This window comes from Arvicola amphibius, chromosome 5, assembly GCF_903992535.2.
Source record: "Arvicola amphibius chromosome 5, mArvAmp1.2, whole genome shotgun sequence".
In the NCBI taxonomy this organism is placed as follows: domain Eukaryota; kingdom Metazoa; phylum Chordata; class Mammalia; order Rodentia; family Cricetidae; genus Arvicola; species Arvicola amphibius.
This window is the reverse complement of record NC_052051.1, coordinates 14,317,342-14,335,767: the sequence shown is the minus strand read 5'-3', so window position 1 is coordinate 14,335,767 and position 18,426 is coordinate 14,317,342. Positions and strand designations below refer to the sequence as shown.

General features: G+C 43.1%; 2 protein-coding genes and 1 non-coding gene across 4 annotated transcripts; 1 reads left to right on the top strand and 2 right to left on the bottom strand.

The window, feature by feature from the left end:
• Positions 1–7,153: 7,153 nt before the first annotated feature.
• On the bottom strand, positions 7,154–7,441 carry LOC119815489 (small ubiquitin-related modifier 2-like). Of its 2 annotated transcripts, XM_038331629.1 has the most exons (2): positions 7,288–7,441; positions 7,154–7,230 (listed from the first exon to the last, which is right to left on the bottom strand). In XM_038331629.1, exons 1-2 carry the CDS (start codon positions 7,439–7,441, stop codon positions 7,154–7,156), a joined length of 231 nt encoding a protein of 76 aa, XP_038187557.1. The 2 variants fall into 2 exon arrangements, with proteins under 2 accessions (XP_038187557.1, XP_038187556.1); XM_038331628.1 differs by having other exon boundaries at positions 7,154–7,441.
• Positions 7,442–14,644: 7,203 nt separating this feature from the next.
• LOC119813993 (seminal vesicle secretory protein 3A-like) lies at positions 14,645–15,710 on the bottom strand. The gene is made up of 2 exons (XM_038329228.1): positions 15,638–15,710; positions 14,645–15,402 (listed from the first exon to the last, which is right to left on the bottom strand). Exons 1-2 carry the CDS (start codon positions 15,708–15,710, stop codon positions 14,645–14,647), a joined length of 831 nt encoding a protein of 276 aa, XP_038185156.1.
• Positions 15,711–17,982: 2,272 nt separating this feature from the next.
• LOC119815979 lies at positions 17,983–18,115 on the top strand. Its single transcript, XR_005285649.1, has one exon. It is a non-coding gene; the product is annotated as a small nucleolar RNA SNORA84 (small nucleolar RNA).
• Positions 18,116–18,426: the final 311 nt, after the last annotated feature.

Genomic DNA, 18,426 nt, shown 5'->3' with positions numbered 1-18,426 from the left:
GTCATGGAATCCAACAAAAAATAAACCCCAGTATTTTCATACAGAAAGCTCTGACAGGAATGTTATCCAGCTGCACTAGCAATGGGCTGTGGTGAACACTTCACCACCGGTGATGCCATTGGCATCCTGAGACAAGATGGAAGATTTGCCTTCTTGTTTAGAAAGACAGCTTTGTGCGACTGTGAGAACAATGTGAAGGGCGCATTATGGCTTTGGTGACTCAGACACACATTCCAAAGGACAGGACTGCGGACATGCTCTTGGGGGAAGAGACCATCCCTGCAGCGTGTTCCGCTTCATACTCAACCATATGGCTGTAGTTCGGGGAGGAAGTCTACTTGAAACATATTTCCAGCCATCCCACCCAACATTCTGGGTAGTACTGTATGGAAGAGGCAAAGAAAAAGCCAAACCAGGCCCTTACAAAAAGAAAATGCATAAAATAAATGTAATGCTTAAATAAAACGCTTGAGTTGCACTGAGCCAACTCCGACCTCTTATGGAGAAGGAAGTAACTGTTTCTTTCAAGAGACAAGTGAGTCACCCTGAAATGATTCTCATGTATAATTGCTTACTGTGTCCACTCCACCCTATCTCCCCTCCCATGTCTCTTGTTTGTTTTAGAGAAATCCAGGAAATTCTTCAATCAAAGGTAATACGGACAGGATCTGAAAACTTTGATCATATTTAGGAATTAAGAGCAAATCTCTTGACAATCTCTTTTTGAAATGCAGATGAAACTCAGGAATAATGTCTGTGAACAAAAACCAGGAAGTTGAAGATCACAGATGCCGTGTAGTTATGCTATACATACCAGAAGAGTAGGCATTGAAGTGAAAATTTAAGTCTAAACATTTAATATACTGGCAGAAAATAAAAAGAGAAATGAGCAGTCAGAAGGATGGAAAAACAAATAGAGAATAAGACGTACAAACTGATTCTGGAGAATGGCAGTAAAACTCTTGCTGGATAGTTTTTAAAAAATACAGGTCATTTTCCTTTTGAAAACATTTCATTATTAACAAGGGTGGCAAAATTCGACTCAGAAGTTGTGAAATGATATGCTCGGGAACAGAAAAGGAAATTTAAGAGCTTTGCTTATTTCTATGTAAGAAACTTATTTGGCAACTTGAAACATATAATAAGATAAATTATCCTAAGAATAGGCAGAAAACCTAAAGTGTATGAATACCACGGGATTACAGAAACCCATCCAAAATTACTTAGCCTAAGGTCAGCGCCTGTGTGGAGGGGGTGAAGTCCTGGGTGGATGTGCCTCGTTGACAAGAGCATGACCATGGCAAGGACACAAATACTTCAGACCCAGGGGATGACAAGGCCTTCACTTGGCCCAAGTATGAATGATGATGAAATGTTGACCTTTACCTAAAACCGGTGTGTCCAGAAACTACCACGCGCGGCTTCCTCATCCAGACAGTCTCCAGCCTGAGACTGCTCCCCTGCAGAGACCTCTCACTGAGATTAGCTTACCTGCCTCCTCCTTCATGCCATATAAAATCAATGCACTTAAATTTCCGCTGGTGGCGTGTCTTCATCAGCGTGCATGGCCCACCTGGTCCCAGCTTTTCTAGACTCGTCTCTGTCCTTTGTTCATTTCCAGTAATGGCCCCAGTCAGGTCAGGTCCAAAGCTGTGCAGGTTGCACAGGCATCTATGCCGTGCCTGGGTGTACACAATCGTCTACAACTAGGTGGATGAGGAGTCCTATATTTTAATATGTGCAACATGAAATTTACTATAGTAAATAGTTTTTATTTTTCAACTTCATGTTATTAAGTACACTCATAGTGCCAGTGTCTATCTCCAGATGTTTTTCATGATTACAATCCAAATCTGTGGTATTAGGTAACACTACATTTCTCTCTCATCTCAGGCCCTCAAAACCTATTAATTCATTATGTGTCTCTAGAAATGTTATCATCCTGGGTACTTAGACAAGTGAAACAATACAATACTTATTCTTTCATATCTGGTGTTGTTTCTAATTTAATAAAATTTCAATTTTTAATAACTAAAAATTTAAAAATATTTTTTGTCTTATGTTAATGGGTGTTTTTCCCACATGTATGCCATGAGCCACATATATGTTCAGCACCTGTGGAGGCCAGAAGAGGGTGAGGATCCTCTGTAACTACAGTTACAGATGCTTGTTAGCAGCCATGTGGGAGGAGGAATTGAACCCAGGTCCTCTGAAAGCAACCAGTGCTCTTAACTGCTGAGCTTTTTCTCCAGCCCCATCCCATAATTCTATATAATCAGGAGTTTCTAAGTGTTTCAGGATAGCTAACATGAAAGGAATCAGCTGAATCAAGTCAGGAAAAAAAAAAAAACAAATCCAAAATGCCAGAAAAGTTGTATTCTTTTGTTAAAACTTGAAATTATATTTTTAGGAGTGTAAGAAATGAATAGTTGGATATGTTTTTTCAGTACAAAAGGAATCAGGAAATTTACAAGTTTATCAAATAAGACGAGGAAAGTACTTCCCATCTGAACGAGACGCTTGTAAGTTTCTGGGAGGAAAGCAGAGGTAACTGCATAGCATCTACTAGCCTGGGCTGTGCTCATTCATGCTTCCTCCACCACTGACACTCTGATGAATGGGGTGGCTATACCCATTTTTAACTCAGTCTAGATGTGTTCCAAGTGGTAGACTTGCCATACCTACCCATTGTAACTGCAGACCAGAGTGTCCCTGCAGGCCGCACGCAAAGACCCCAGCTGGCAACATAGGAGTGATATTAATCTCCAAGGAGGAATCACACATATGAGGTGTGTTATGTGACAGGTGCTCTGCTCGAATCTCTCAGAGCAACAACAAACAGGGAGACTTTCCCCAGATACAGACAGCATCCTCGGTTCTCGCCCAGTCGTGTCCTGGTTCTGGGAATGTCCACTCCCAGCAGGATGTAACTAGCTGAAGCTAGCTCTGTCCTAGCTCTCTACACACGCACTTTACCTGTGAGCCCTGAGATGGAAGATTCTGGAATAGTCAATTGAGAAAGGAGATATTTTTAGAACTCCTGATAAACAACGCTGTAGTCGATCTGGATAACCCCCTCACACAGGTGCAAGCGTTGAAGATTTGTTAGTGGGAGGTGCTTTGACCGCAGGGAGGTGTGACCAATGGGAAGCAAAGGCTTATTGACCTATACTGTAGATGAATAGGAGATGTGGCGATGGTGGCTTAGAGAAGATGGTGTTAACCATGGCTTTTCCGGGTGAGGACGCCCAAGGTTTCCTGAGCTTCAGTTGCATGGTGGTTTAGATATGATGTGTCCTGAGAAGGATTCGCATGTGGAAACCTTGGTCCTCATTTTTAGGATCCCACCACCAAGAAGGGATTGTGATTTGATACCTCTGGCATCATTGGTAAATCGATCCATTAATAAATTAATTCCCTGATGATATTACTGGGAAGTGATGGAAAAGAGGAAGTGAGCCCCAGTTGGAGGAAGTAACCCCTGCAAACATGCCTAGGGAGGGTGTACCCGCACCTCCCAATATTTCTCCTCCATTCTGCTTACTGGCCTGATATCACCACGTGAGGAATTTCTCTGTCACATGTGCATGCCACCATGCTGCTCACCCTTGCCATAGGCCCACAGCAATGAAACACACCAACCATGGACTGAAGCCTAGGAAACCGCAGGGCAAAATCAATCTTTTACTATTTTAAATCATTTGCATCAGCTTTTCTCACTGCAAGGAAAGGCTGGGAAATACAGCACCTTTGGGGGGTTTCTCCTTTTCTCTTGGGCCCACCTGATTGTCCCTGTTAGAGGAGCAGACCACTGGTAGCTATAAACGACATTTGCATCTGTTTTTCTAGAGGACCTATGGGACCATTCTGGTAACTGTCCCTCCTTCTCTTCTTGTTCTTTTACTCAGTGGGAGTTCAGTTTTCCCCCAAGTCCTTCTTCCTCCAGAATCTCAAGGAAACTTCTGCAGGACCATTAACCTGGAATGAGCATCCCATGATGTTGCTGGATACTGAATCCCTTAGACCTAAGGTTTGAGACCAGGGCAGGAGCCTTTAGACTCATTTCTGTTCTTTTCTGTGATATTTATACAGTTTAGGTTTTCTAGATATTCTTAAGGAAAGTACCATACTGTCTGTTACTCTCTCCAAGAGAGAAAATAAAGTTGTCAGAACTGCTTTACAGTCATCCCCTTTCCTTCATTGCTCTAGGATGGCCTCCTTTGAGTATCAAGATGCCATGCTGAGGGCTTAGGCTCCACCAGCTACTACTTTCCTTTTTCATATCACAGGTTTCATCTTAGCAATACATTAATTCTCCATGCTGATTGGTTCTCCTTTCCCCATCTTTGTTTTACTTTGTTTAATTAAATTTATTATTATTATTATTTATTATTAGTACTAACAGCAGTAGTATTTCACAAACTCTAAGCCCCTTGTGTTATCTGTGTCTTTGGCTCAGAGGACTGGACAAGGACTTTGTTCTCTGACCCATGAAAAAGATCAGCATCATCCTATCTGTTTTATTACAAAGCTCAGTAAGAACTGGTTCTTGGAATACAGTAAGTACTGAGGTCACAGGCACTGCGCTCAATGTTAGTTGCGCACTCTCTCAGTCTAATCTCCAAAGCCTGCTTAGGGCAATGGAAAAGAATTAGACAGATTCCTAGAGTACCACGTAGCTCTCCTATCTCAGATTTGACGATTGTGCTTTTATCTATGTTCCTTCTTCAGCACAGCACAGGGAATGGATTTCTTTGTGACATTTCCTCACAGGCACTTCGTGTACTTGGCTCACACTCCGCCTCCACTGCCTCGTCTCATTCTCTTCCACCTCTCTCTGCTTGTCTTCCTTCACCCAGAGTCTCTCTTCTGTGCTCACATATACATCTGTCTATGAAATTCTCAAAAATAAAAGATTATATGAAGGGAATCTCATTAGCGGTCTCACCGGTATGTCCCTCTCTGAGGGTTAAGGATGCTGGACATCATTCATGTATTTGCTGATCAGTTGCACTTCATCTTAGAGCAAAATAAAACACCTGTTTTATTTGTAAGCATGTATGCCTGCGTGTGTGTGTGTGTGTGTGTGTGCACCACATACCTGCAGAGACCCTCAGAGGTCAGAAAAGGGTGTCAAACACCCCAGAAGTGGAGCTATCGGTGGTTATGAGTCACCCTGTGAGGGCTGGGAACTGAATCACCGAGCTACTGTGCTAGCCCCTCTATTCCTTTTTTTTATTTTTTAAGACAGGGTTTCTCTGTGGCTTTGGAGCCTGTCCTGGAACTAGCTCTTGTAGACCAGGCTGGTCTTGAACTCACAGAGATCCGCCTGCCTCTGCCTCCCAAGTGCTGGGATTAAAGGCGTGCGCCACCACTGCCCGGCTTCCCTCTACTCCTTCTTTGAGAAGTGTCTGTCCAGTTGATTTGTCTGTTTACTGATTGGCTGACTTAGGTTTTAGGATAAAAGTTTTGAGTTCTAAGTATATTTTAAGTATCAATCCCCTAAGAACTTAGCTGGCAAAAGCTTTTTCTTTTTTGTATGCCGTGTTTTCATTCTGAGCATTGTTTCTTTTGGTCTGCAGAATATTTTTAATTTGATGCACCCCAACTTGGTCAATTCTTGCTGTTATGTTTGAGCTATTGGAGCTCTCTCCAGAGCACCACTTTCTATGCTCATACGCGGAAGTATTTCCCTCTAGCAGTTACAGAGTTTCACATTGTACATTAAGGTCTCAGATCCGTCTGGAACTGTTATTTATTATTTGCCTTTTTTTTTTCATTTTAAACAAGAAGTTTATTTAAACAACAAGGCGCTTGACTTGAAGGGAAAACTATCTAGGATCATTTTGTTCAAGAGTAATTTATCCCTACTTGAAGACAGATTGCCCTACATGTAACAGCTACGTACAAAAAAGTTATAAAATTGTTCTTGGTTTTACAATGATAAATGAAAAACATTAAAATTCTCCAATCGAACAAGGTATGCAAGGATTTTGTGGTTGGGTTCTTTTGTTAAAACACTGAGAGCAAAATAACTTCTTGGAATATAAAGATAAGAGCTGAATGAGCATGCCTCTAATGGGGCAGGGGGATTTTTCACAGAACTAGTACTTTCCCCCGGACCACCTCCATCTGCTGTCAATCAAAACAGAACATTGGCCATTTAGTTTAAAAAAGAAAAAAGCGCAATATGCTTGTGCACATACACCAGTTACTTTATGTGCAATAAAGAAATGGGCACAGGGAAATGAAAGAATAGAGAAAACTTTACTGTAGTAGTCAGGATGTGGTGGAACCAAATTGCGGCTTTCTTTTTTTTTTCTCATTTTTTTAATTAAAAATTTCCATCTCCTCCCCTCCTCCTCCCCCTTCCCTCCCCTCCCTTCCACCATACCCCCACTCCACCCCTCTCCAAGACAAAGAGCCATCAGGGTTCCCTTCGCTATGTTAAGTCCAAGGTCCTCCCAGCTCCCTCTAAGTCCAGGAAGGTGAGCAACCAAACTGACAAGGCTCACAGTGAGCCCGTCCATGCTGTAGAGTTCATGCTCATCGCCGTTGTCCTTGGTTTCTCAGTCCTCCTCCACCGTCAGCCACATTCAGAGAGTCCGGTTTGGTCCCCTGTTCCATCAGTCCCATTCCAACTGGACTTGGTGGTCTCCCGTTAGATCTGTCCCATCGTCTCAATGGGTAAACGCACTCCTCACGGTCCTGACTTCCTTGCTCATGATCTCCCTCCTTTTGCTCCTCATCAGGACCTTGGGAGCTCAGTCCGGTGCTCCTATGTGGGGCTCTGTCATTTTCTCCATCCAATGCCAGGTGAAGGTTCTATGGTGATATGCAAGATATTCATGAGTATGGCAATAGGATCTGGACATTTCTGGCACCCTCTCCTCAGCTGCCCAAGGAACTAGCTGGGGGCGTCTTCCTGGACACCTGGGAACCCCTCTAGAGTCAAGTCTCTGCCAACCCTAGGGAGGGGGGGGGATAGGGAGAGAAAAGTGTGAAGTGGAGGATGGGAAGAGCTTGGGGAAATAGGATGGTTGGGATATAGGAAGGGTGGATATGGGAACAAGGAATTAAATTGCAGCTTTCTAATTGCGAATGTATTCTTGGTCTATAACAAAATTCTGGAGTAAAGTAGCAGGTTCCCTTTTTAATAGACACCTCCTGTCCGCTGCTGGAACACATCGATCGTATCTTCATCCTCCATTTCCAACTGTGCAGGTGTGTCTGTTTCATTGATTGGCTGCCCATCAAACCGGAATCTGATCTGCCTCATTGACAAACCCTGTTGTTCACAATAGGCTTTCATTAGTTTACTAAATGGTGTATGCCTCTTAATTTTAAACTGCACCACAGAGCCATCCTGCCCTGCCACCTTCAAATTAATATGGTCGTTGTTCTCCGTCTTGACTCCTTCCTTGGGTTTCTCATTGGCCATGGCGAACGCCCGAGTCTCCTCAGCTGCTGCTTCACAAAAGAGGCACCAGGTCTGCACTGAAGGAGCACATAGGCAGCACCAGGAGCGGCCTTATTTGCCTTTTTCAAAAGTAACATATAACATGCTAAGTTTCATTTTGACATTTTATTTCCTTTTGTGGTATAAGAATTTTAGTTGCTTTTTTGTTAGCATCTATATAAGCTGTTAGTGTAAGTGTTAATACTTGCACTACCAAGAAACAAACTAATTTGGGAATTTAATTCTTTGGCAATTTCACACATGTACAGGATGTATTCTGGCTACATTCTTCCCACAACCCCCTCTTATCTCCTTTTCAAGTCTATCAGCCCCTTCCCCTACCTAACTGTCCCTTTCCCAGATTTGTGATCTTTGGTTTTGCTGCATGACCTATTTAGTTTAACCAGGGACATCAGTGTGACTATGGGATTGGGACTATCTACTGGAGCCTGCTGGGGTCACCAGGGGTTATACAACCGAAAGTCATGAGTTCCCATTTTTTGAATCTACATAGAGAAAATGGTTCATCAGTGAAGGACAGGGCCCTCTGAGTTCTTCCTACATTCTTGCTGGGCTGTTGATGGACCCATTCTTGTGCATACCCAATGCAGTCACCTTTAGTTGTTCAAAGTTCCTGATTGCGGTTTCTGTGCTATGCCTAGAGGATGGCATTTCTGAGCCCTTTCCCCTGTCTTAAAGCTCCCCACCCCCATTTTCCACAGTGTTCTTCGAGCTGTAGAGATACCCCAAAAACCCTAGATGCTATGACCATTGTTCTTTGTTACCATTCAGAATCTGATGTTTAGACTCTGCAGAAGACTCCATATGCTTGAGTCAGGGACACGGAGAACTCAAGTGCTGGAAGGGTCTGTGTACTGTTATTGAGAGAGAAAAGTAATCAGCGTCGTTGCCAACAGTGAACTCTGCAAGCTACAGTAGCAACTGCTCTAGCAAGATCAGCCCCCTGGTGTAAGAGTGACGTGAATGATGGGAGTAGCCAGCCACTCACTGCTTGGATTTAAAGTCCACTCCACGGTCCGGGCGGTGGTGGCCCACGCCTTTAATCCCAGCACTTGGGAGGCAGAGGCAGGCAGATCTCTGTGAGTTCGAGTACAGTCTGGTCTACAAGAGCTAGTTCCAGGACAGGCTCCAAAGCTACAGAGAAACCCTGTCTCAAGACACCCCCCCCCCAATAATGTCCACTCCAAAAGGTGGAACTCATTCCCAGTACTCTTAACTGGTCCCTGAATCTATGGCTCACTAGATCATGGACCCTAGGGTAAAACTACTACTAATATTCTGCTAAATGTACAAAGTAATAAACGGCCTCCTAAGTTCTTACCTTTATACCCATAGATCAATGGGTCTCGAGAAGATTCCTTTTACAGATTATTGATAGAGAGCCCCACAGTTGGCCAGTGTGCAGAAACTAAAAGACGTCAGAGTATTCTGTTCTAAATGGGATAGTGATACCATCCCGCCTACCCCTATAGATCAGGAAACATCTTAGAAGATGGAAAAGGAAAGATCCAGATACAGCCCTTGAGAGGCTACCCATGCTGTAGTAGATCATCATACACCCGTGAATACTAAGTGAACTCAGTGGGTTTAAAAAAAGAGCACATGAAATTGGGAATGTATAGTGGAGATAGATATAGAAATTGGAGGGAAAAGAAAGGGGACTGAATTTAAGCAAATTTATTACATTTGGATACCCAGTCATAACTGTGAGTCATACTAGTGTGTGACCTCACTTTGCTGATTACAAACAATCTCAACAATCTCATTTCTAAATTTTTCTAATTTTTACTTTCTAGGTCTTAGAAGTCAACATTTCATTTGTCAGAAAATCCAATTTAAGATATAACAATTTATATCTTGTCTTCTAATATTGGCCTTCCAATATGTAAATATATTTATTCTATTCCAATAATAAAAGTCTATCTGTTCCACCCTTGGCTATATAATGATGAGAATGACATGCTATAACTCTATGGGTATAGTAGTGGCACACATACCTTGGGGACAACCAAGAGCCCTCTAACTGGACTCAAGACACCCTCAACAAGAGGAAAACCATATCTGGAAACATAGCTCACTACCTATGGTTACTGAAGTCATGGGCCTTGGGGAAGAACCTACCACCAGTTCATTATAAGCTGCATAATTGCTAACTGCTTTCTAAATATTTGTTCTTATATCAACAGATCAGTAGTCTTCATCCCTTATCAAGAACATTTTCCTTTGCAATAGATGCAGACCATTACAAAAAAACCCCACAACCACTCAAAATGCAGAGTTGTGGAGCCCAGTCCAAATGAGTACATCTACAAAAGAATTTCTCACTCAAGAAATGTCCCTGAAGAGGGGGTGGAAAGATTATAAGAGCTAGAGGATCAGGGAGCTGGCTTCGTCTCCTGATAATGTCAGAAGCTATGTCCATGCACTCCCACCTAAACACCAGCTGAAGAAAGGCAACAATCGCCATGCCAAATTGCACAGGAAAAAGCCTATGAGGCCTCAGCCATACACAAAGAACTACAGGTAACTAAGAAATGCTGAGAGTGAGAGAAACTAACTGATTATCTAATACCAAATGGTCAGCCCTGAAAAGCTATATACAAGTAACACTGTAAGACTGGTTTGGTTATACTTAGGAATATAGAAGTATATTCATAACAACAATTAAAGAAATAAGAGGCCATGCATTTGAAAGAGAGAAAGGGAGTATATGGGAAGGCTAAGAGGAAGGAAAGGGAAGGGGGGAGGAAATTATCTAGTTATGCTACAGTCTCAAAAATAAAAGAACTTAAAACATCTACACAAGTAATGTGTTTCTACTCTAAAGTTGAGAGACATATGTTGGATTATGTCCATTCCAAATGGGAAATTACAAGAAAATTGACTTATATCCACCAAATTTCCAGACTTCCAATGAACTAACACCACTGTGTTCTAAACATTCTAAAGCTCAAAACAATTCTGAATTTTAATATAGTATTGACTTTATTCTTTCATATTATGTATTGATATATTCATCCCACCTTTCACTGGGAGGGGGTTCCTCCACAGTCCATTCCTAACTTTACTACCTCTCCAAACTTCATGTCCACTTTTCAAATATCTCATCGATTCCATATAATTATGGTTCTTGAACCATCCACTAGAGTGTGGTAGATCTATCAGGGTTCATATCTTTAAATAAAACTAATTCTTTCCCCATGAAGCGAGAGACTGTCCATAGCTCCTCAGTTGGGGGGGGGGGGGGTTCATGAGTCCCCTCTCTCCTCTGTATTAGCATGTTGATTGGTTGATCTTGTTCAGGTCTTGTCAGGCAGCTTTAGCATTGTGGATTCATGAATGCAGTGGTCCTATCATGTTCAGAAGACATGGTTTTAGTATAATCCCAAGACTCAGAGACCGTCTTTGCAGAGAGAGAGAGAAGGGGCACAGTAAGATTTTAAAACTGGAAGTTGAGGATCCAAGCAACATCTCTGTTTTGATGCTTTATTCACTGGACACACAGAGAATGTCAACTCCCCTGGAGCTACAGTTAAGGAGGGACCGCTTCCTGTAACTAGAGTTATACTTTCAAAAAGATGGTGGTGCTGACCCCAGGTCACGTGACTCTGGGCTTGTGGGGCCAGGGGTAGGTGTGTCAGTATTTGACCACACTGAGAGTCATTCTTTCCTCTCCACAAGCTTCAAATGTACTTATAAATAAATAAATCAGTCCGATTCCTGTCATTTTATTGCAGAAGTGAGGCAGCCCTCCCTCACCTCAGTCTTCTGGTTTGATGACTTTTTCTTTCTTGTGTAACCCATTGAGTTTAATTACATTTGTCTGAGTGAATATTAGTTAGGGGGATTAGTTATCGGAACATCAATTTATAAGCCACTCTCGACCCTTAAATGTCCACAGGCCTCCATGAAAAGTGGGGTCCACAGGCCTCCATGAAAAGTGGGGTCCACAGGCCTCCATGAAAAGTGGGGTCCACAGGCCTCCATGAAAAGTGGGGTCTCACTGAGGTCTTTGATCCACATGGATTTTACTTTTGTGTAGCATGAGACACAGGAACCTAATTGTATTCTTTTCCATGTAGACTTTCTGTTTTTCCTTTTCTCAGGTATATTTTTTTTTGCCTTTTTGCTTTTTATTGTTTTGTTGTTTTGTTTTTCTTTTACGTTGTGGTTATGGGACTGTGTGGAGAAGGAGGAGCTTTTATTCACTGTTGGTGGGGTACATACTGGTGCCACCACTCAGGATCAGTATGGAGAATCCTCGAGAAGCTAAAAACAAATCTACCAAACGACCTGGCTATATTCCTCCTGAGCATGTGCCCGAAGGACTCAGCATCCTACCCCACAGTTACTTGCTCATTCATGCTCATAGTAACCCTATTTACAATAGCTTAGAAACGGAAAAACCTTAAATATCCTTCAAAAGAAGAATGGATAATGAAAATGTGTTGCAAATGCACCATGGAAAGCTATTCAACTATAAAAAAGGTAAAACCATGATATTTAAAGGTAAATGGATAGACCTAGAAAAGATTATATTGACTGAGGCAATCCAGACCCAGAAAAACAAACATTGTACATCCTTTGTAGTTCCTAGCTCCAAATATTGTAAGTATACAACATGTAGTAACTGCAGAAACTGGAAAAGTATAAAGGGATCATAGGTGGAGGTTGGGGGTTTGAGAGGTAGAAAGAGATTAATGATATAATGTGAGAAATGGAAAAATGGGGAGGGGATTCCAGAGGAGAGGAATGGAGGGGAGAGAGGTCAATATATACTGAGAAGAAACGAGGGACAAATAACACCAAGGTTATTTGATAATTCCTCAAGGAATCAATTTATTTTATATTTACCTAAAATTATACAACTTATGTATACATATATATGTTGCTTAAAGGAAGTTAAGCTGCTTTGGGTTGACCATGCTTTCCATAAAAATCATATAATAAGAAAACCCCGGTACCAGACATGAAACGCTTCTTAATAATGGTTGGTCAGGTTATTCCAAGAAACTTCCAAAACAATATAAACTATTGATGTTACTTTGCTTACAACAATATAAACTATTGATGTTACCTTGGTTACCTATCAGAGGTTGAGAGCAGAGCAAGCCACTGCACAACTAGGATGAAGGACTCAGATGATCTGAAAAGCCTCTTTCCTTAGCCCTTCTTCACCTCCATGGCACCAGGAAATACCATGTGGATTGCCAAGGAAGGGAAGCAGCTGAACAGTTCTACCAACTGCAGCACCTAAGAACCACGGTGGTGGCCAGCATGGCACGGTATCTGCTGAAGGGGGCAACAAGTGCTGCTCAACGCTGGTCGTAGCCCACGTGTGTCTAATTGGACTTAGGCTCACCCTACAGGAGGGAAATCATGTCTGGTTCTGAGAACTTAGGCAACTTCCTAGGCCTAGTGAGGTCATAGAACTTAGAAAAGAGTCAGTTACCCCCACTTTGCTAGACCAGCGTAAGTCCCCTCAATCTTACCCTTACACCCACAGGTTAGTGTACCTACCACACCTCATCAAACAAGCCTCTCTTAACAGATGGAGACTGTCCCAGAAACCACCACAACTGGAAACGGTGCAGAGATCAGTGGAACGTGGGAGTCCCATCCACAAAAGTTACTGCACTTAAGGCTCAGGGAACATTGGAAAGAGGAGGCAAAAAGATTGCATGAAGAAGTCTGCAGTGAAAGAGTATCTACTAGAAATGGTTTAATAAACAAGACAAAACAATGGCAGTATCAATGGACATATTAATATTAAAGGGGGAGATTTCACAGGACCCATCCCTAAACAAGGAACTAATGAAACCAATGACTCCTTGGAAAAGAAGAATTAGTCTACCCCAGGGATGAGCCCCTTAATTGGTTGTAAAAATCAGACTCTTCAGCTCTGCAACCACATTCATACAAACAACAAACATAGACTCAGTAAGTTGTATTTATATGTTTATGAGTACATAAGCATATATGCATACTCAAAAACAGTAATCAAATATAAATATGATATCAACTTGAGAGTTTGGGAGATATGGGAGATTGGACGGAGGATATCTGGGAGGGGCTGGAGAGAAAAGAGGGAGGGGAAAAGGATAAAATTCTATTTCAGTCGAAAATATATGTTTTTGAAAAAGCAAATGACATCAGATAGGATGTCTTTATTAGCGAGCATTGGTGTGAGTATACGCCCAGGTTAGAAAGCCTCGGGAGCAGCAGTGTGAGCGGATCAAGAGCATCTAGGACGGCAGGGGAGTCGGCATCTTGAAGACGTCACAGTCCACACAGGTCAGGCGACTCCTATGGAGAGAGGACATAGATGCTGATGCACAAGAGTAAAAACCAGCAGACAGGAAGCGAGTGGGGCCAGGTCCCTTGTCTGCTTGGACCAAATTATGACCATTTGGAGCACTAGCCACGACTGGTTACTGGACCCACAGTTCTATGCTTTCCTTTTCTTCACACGAAGTGCCCTTGATGCAAACATGTAGGTGAGATCCTTTTCCTCCCCGGAATGCAGATTTCTCTCCCGATAGAGCAAACATCCCCTGGAACTGATTCCTCACCACCCTAGTGCCTCCCAGTCACAGTTCCCGCATCACAAACAGGGATGGTTCTTAGGACTCCTTTGCCTCCTTTATTCACAAAGATGAAGCAAAACCCTGTGAACCAAAATCTGTGGTGTCTACAGGATAAGGGAACCTCATATGGGAGGAAGAACACTAATTGGTATGTAAAACTAAAGCACTCATGCTTTGTAACAATGTAGCAAGAAACTGAGCCATATCCATCAAAAGCATAAGAAGTTACAAAAATACATCTTAATTTACATGATCTTATAAGTGCTACGTGTTCAAAGCAGAATGGCTACACGTGTGCAAAATAAGTGTAGAAAAGACTCACTAAGAAGAGGAATTTGAGACACACTGAGAGCTCAGGTAGCTTGCTCAGCCTCTGCCGGGTGCTTGCTTCACAGAGAATGGAGCTCAGCTCCACACACTTTGCTGTCAGCACATCCATTGCTGTAGCTTCACTACCAACCTCACGCTGGGCCAGGCAGTCCACCGTGTACACCTACAAACACTGGGCTAGACAGCGCTCCCACCTGCTGAGACACTCACCTCTAATGTGTCCTGGCCTTGACTGATAAGGAATGTGTTACTCTGTGAAGGCATCTTCATATAGGATTAACTCTCCGTTTGGACAGTAGCACGTCTGTTGAGGTTGGTGGAAAGGCTTTGTGTGATGAATTCCACCCTGCAGTTGCCCTTGAAACTGCACAAAATACCCATCATAGCCTTGGAAGTGCTGTCTGAAGTGCGGAAAGAACTCTGCTGTTTTCCTGGCCCAGCCAAGCTTGTGTCTGAGCCTGTGAACCGTTTTTTGCTGCTGATGCACCTGGGCCTGGTCTTCATCCAGAGCATGTGCTTTGCCCTTGATTTGCTGAGGAAAGGCTTCCTGGAGAGTTTGTGATGCCTGGGAGGATTTCAGAGGGGCTCTGTGGGATGTCAGCTTGATTTGTGATTTCACCTGGCCTAGGGTCTTTAGCTGGCCTGTTTGGGACTTCACCTGGACTCCGTGGGATTTTAGTTGTGCTTGAGATTTAAGTTGTGTTTGGGATTTTAGTTGTGTTTGGGATTTTAGTTGTGACTGGGATTGAAGTTGGGATTTTTGTTGGCTAATCTCGTCTTCTTCATCACAAACTATGTCTTCGCTTACACCTGTCTGTTCCTGTGAACTCTGAGTCTCTCCCAGGTCAGCATCAGCATCCTGGCCATATGCACGGTGCTTTGTTTGCTCAAAACCGCTTTCTTCAGCTCCATCCTCCTGTGCTCTTCTGGACCCATACTGGAAATGGTCTTTCTGGATAAACACAACTGGGAATGTTTTTACTAGAAACTGTCCTTTTGTCTCACCTGGTAATTGATAAAAAAAAAAAATGTTTGGGTTACCCTGTCTGTACTGCCCCTTCTAGTTTTATCCCAGGATATCCCCCGTCAACCCACTGAGTTACCCACAAGGCAAGTGGATTTGGGTGGACAACAGTCGGCATCCATCAAGATCACCCTGTGGAGGGTTCTTCTCCCTGCCAGAGCACCCTTGTGGACATTCTCCCTGGTGCCTTCCTGCCAGGCGACTCCCTGCACTCACCATAGATTCCTATCCCAGCTGCTTGCTTCTCCAGAAGGAGGAGCAGAGAAAGGCTGAAGAAGACGGACTTCATCTCACCAGGAGGGGCCTTCACTGAGAGCTCAGTTGACCATTGCTTTATATGTTGCCTGCTGGGTGCATAGATGTGGCTGGAGTCACAAAAGGCCATACCCGTTCCCACTTATCTGGCATGCGGCCTCTGCCCTCTTCTCAGTAGGAGATATTGTCGATATTGCTAGCGACCATAGACACGTGATGTCGGAGTCTTTGCCTAACCCCACACGTCCCAGAAAATCTTGATTGCCACTTCAAGATCATCACATGATGTTTCCAGAAGCAATTCCAGGCAGAGATCACAAGAGTGACCTGGGCCTGCCCAAGCTTTGGTGGTTCGAGTGTGGGGCCTTGTCCACAGTGCACTTTGTTTCCTGCTGTATCGCAAACATGATGTGTACTTCTGTTTCTTTCCAATGAGATGGACACGGATCTCTTTCTTCTCAAAGGGCCTATTCATAGAGATTTAAAACAACAACAACAACATAGGACGATTTATCCCCAGTGCATAAAGTGGCTTTTTGGAGTCCATTCCCTATGGAGGGATACCTTTCTCAGCCTTGGTACAGGGAGGAGGAGCTTGGTCCTGCCTCAACTTGCTATGCTAGACATTGTTGACTCCCCATGGGAGGCCTTACCCTTTCTGAGGAGTGAATGGGACTTTGGATAAGGGGAAAATGTGGGGGGAAAGAAAGCAGGAGGAGGGGAGGGAGCAGGAACTGTGGTTGGTATGTAAAAATGGAAAAAATTAAATAAAAACATTTTTAAAACTAACCATCAAAAGACATAGGAAAGAAGGCAAATTTAAAGATTCCATAGTCATTTTTAGAAATAACTGAGATACTGGTTCACAAAAGCAACTCTAAAATGCTAACCTTACTAGTGACTTGTGTGAAGATCCCCCAGTGCTTTCTTTCATTAGTAATTTCTTAGTTCCCCCTCCCTCCTCTCCTCCTGTTCTCCACACCTTCCCCCCACCCCAACCCCATCTGCTCCTCGGAGAGGGTAAGGCCTCCCTTGGGAGGTCAGCTAAGCCTGATGAGAGCCCATGAGGACAATATGGCAGGCCATCACCTGCAGGAAGGGAGCAGCAGAGACAAGTTCAAGAGTGCTCTGTGCTCTGTGTCCATGGAGCAAGCACTGGGGCTGCATCTCAAGAGGGAAGCGGGCTTTTCAAATATGGGAGACATTTACTGTGTTTGGCTAGAGACAGAAATGACTGTGATTAGTTGGAACAAGGAGAAAGGACCCTGTTTTTCTCATTTCAGTATTTTCATGAAATCACCTAAAAATCACAATACGCCCTCAATGAGGGAAAAGCCCTTTGCAATGAAAACAATTTCAGTCATCAGCTATGTCTATCGCCAGTAGTGAATGTGTTTATATATGTAGTCTATGACTGTATTGAGACTGGACACCAAGGGAGCCTGTCCAAGTCCTATAAAAGTGCAGTACCCTACAACTGCAAGAAGACCCCAAATCATTCATAAGGCTGGCCTTTAGTTTCCCAGGCAGATGCGGTGTGGGAAGAGCACAGAATTAACCATCTCTGCAGAGAGCCTGCATGTTCTCACAGCAGCCCGGCAGGGCATCTAAGAGAAGGCTTTGAAAAAGCCCTTTCTGTCTCTCTATCCCCAAATGTAGTTCACCTAGAAGGATGCTGTGTGGAGGGTTAAGGTGAAGTCCACTCATGTTTTCGTGGGAGGAACGAACATAAAGGTACTCAGTCACCAAACAGAACACGAGGATGCTGGCTTTTATCTAGGAGCTCTGAGCACCTCCTAATCTGACCTCTTTGTTCCAAGACTGAAGATAACTGAGTCCTCAGTAGAGATGCCAGTCAAAAGATTTGAAATTACCAAGAAGGCAAATCACTTCCCTTTCTTGCTGACTTCTCCACTACTCCATGCCCTTCCCTTGAGAACATACCAGGAGGCACTCTTCTTTGGAGAGCTGACTTGAAGAAGAATGAGTTAGAAAATGGATTTTGATCACTGATCAAAAACAGTCTGTGTCATGCTCTGTGTACAAGACAAAGATAAAACTGAAGAACTCTTGATATTCACAAAGAAAAACAGAAAAATTCCAATAAACTACCATGAGATCGTGACATCGGAACAGAACTCAATAGCATTTATAATGGCTTCTGGATCTCAGGATGCATGGCAATAATAAAGGTAATCACAAGCTCCATGATGTCTGAAGAAGAAACGTGGTGTGCTGATGAAAACCATCTTCATAATAGTGCATCACGGAGAAGGAAAAACCTTAGGACAAATTCAAAGTAGAATGCCCTGTGGTTGCTGGAGGCTGTTGTATAGGTACAGCATTCTAGTGTATACAATGGGCCAGAGAAATCCTGTGATTTTTGCATGGGAGCTGTTTCTTCTCAGCGGCTGCCATAGCCAGGTCATTGGTACATTATAAAAAAAAAAAAAAAAAAAAAAAAGCAAATTCAAAGTAGAGGACAGAAATGGTGTCTTCACAATTGTTTTAAGTACAGACAAATTATACTTCCAAGGCAGAAGAAAAAATGACTTTTAAAATCTTGTCTTCTTGTTAGGGGTCATGTTACAGATGCATGGTCTGTACCTGGGCTCCGCAACTCTGCTGTGATCAGTTATTCTGTAATGGTCTCTGTTGCAAAGAGAAATTTCTTCCATGAGTGGTGAGAACTACATGCTATCTGTGGGTACAAGGAATAATACTATATTATAATCTCAAAAAACCCTTTT

Excerpts from the sequence above, each read along its gene's own strand:
- LOC119815489 (XM_038331628.1), bottom strand. The coding sequence starts at position 7,441 with ATGGCCAATGAGAAACCCAAGGAAGGAGTCAAGACGGAGAACAACGAC.
- LOC119813993 (XM_038329228.1), bottom strand. The coding sequence starts at position 15,710 with ATGAAGTCCGTCTTCTTCAGCCTTTCTCTGCTCCTCCTTCTGGAGAAG. Across the intron at positions 15,403-15,637 it reads AGCTGGGATAGGAATCTATG|GTGAGACAAAAGGACAGTTT; the intron begins GTGAGTGCAGGG and ends ATCAATTACCAG.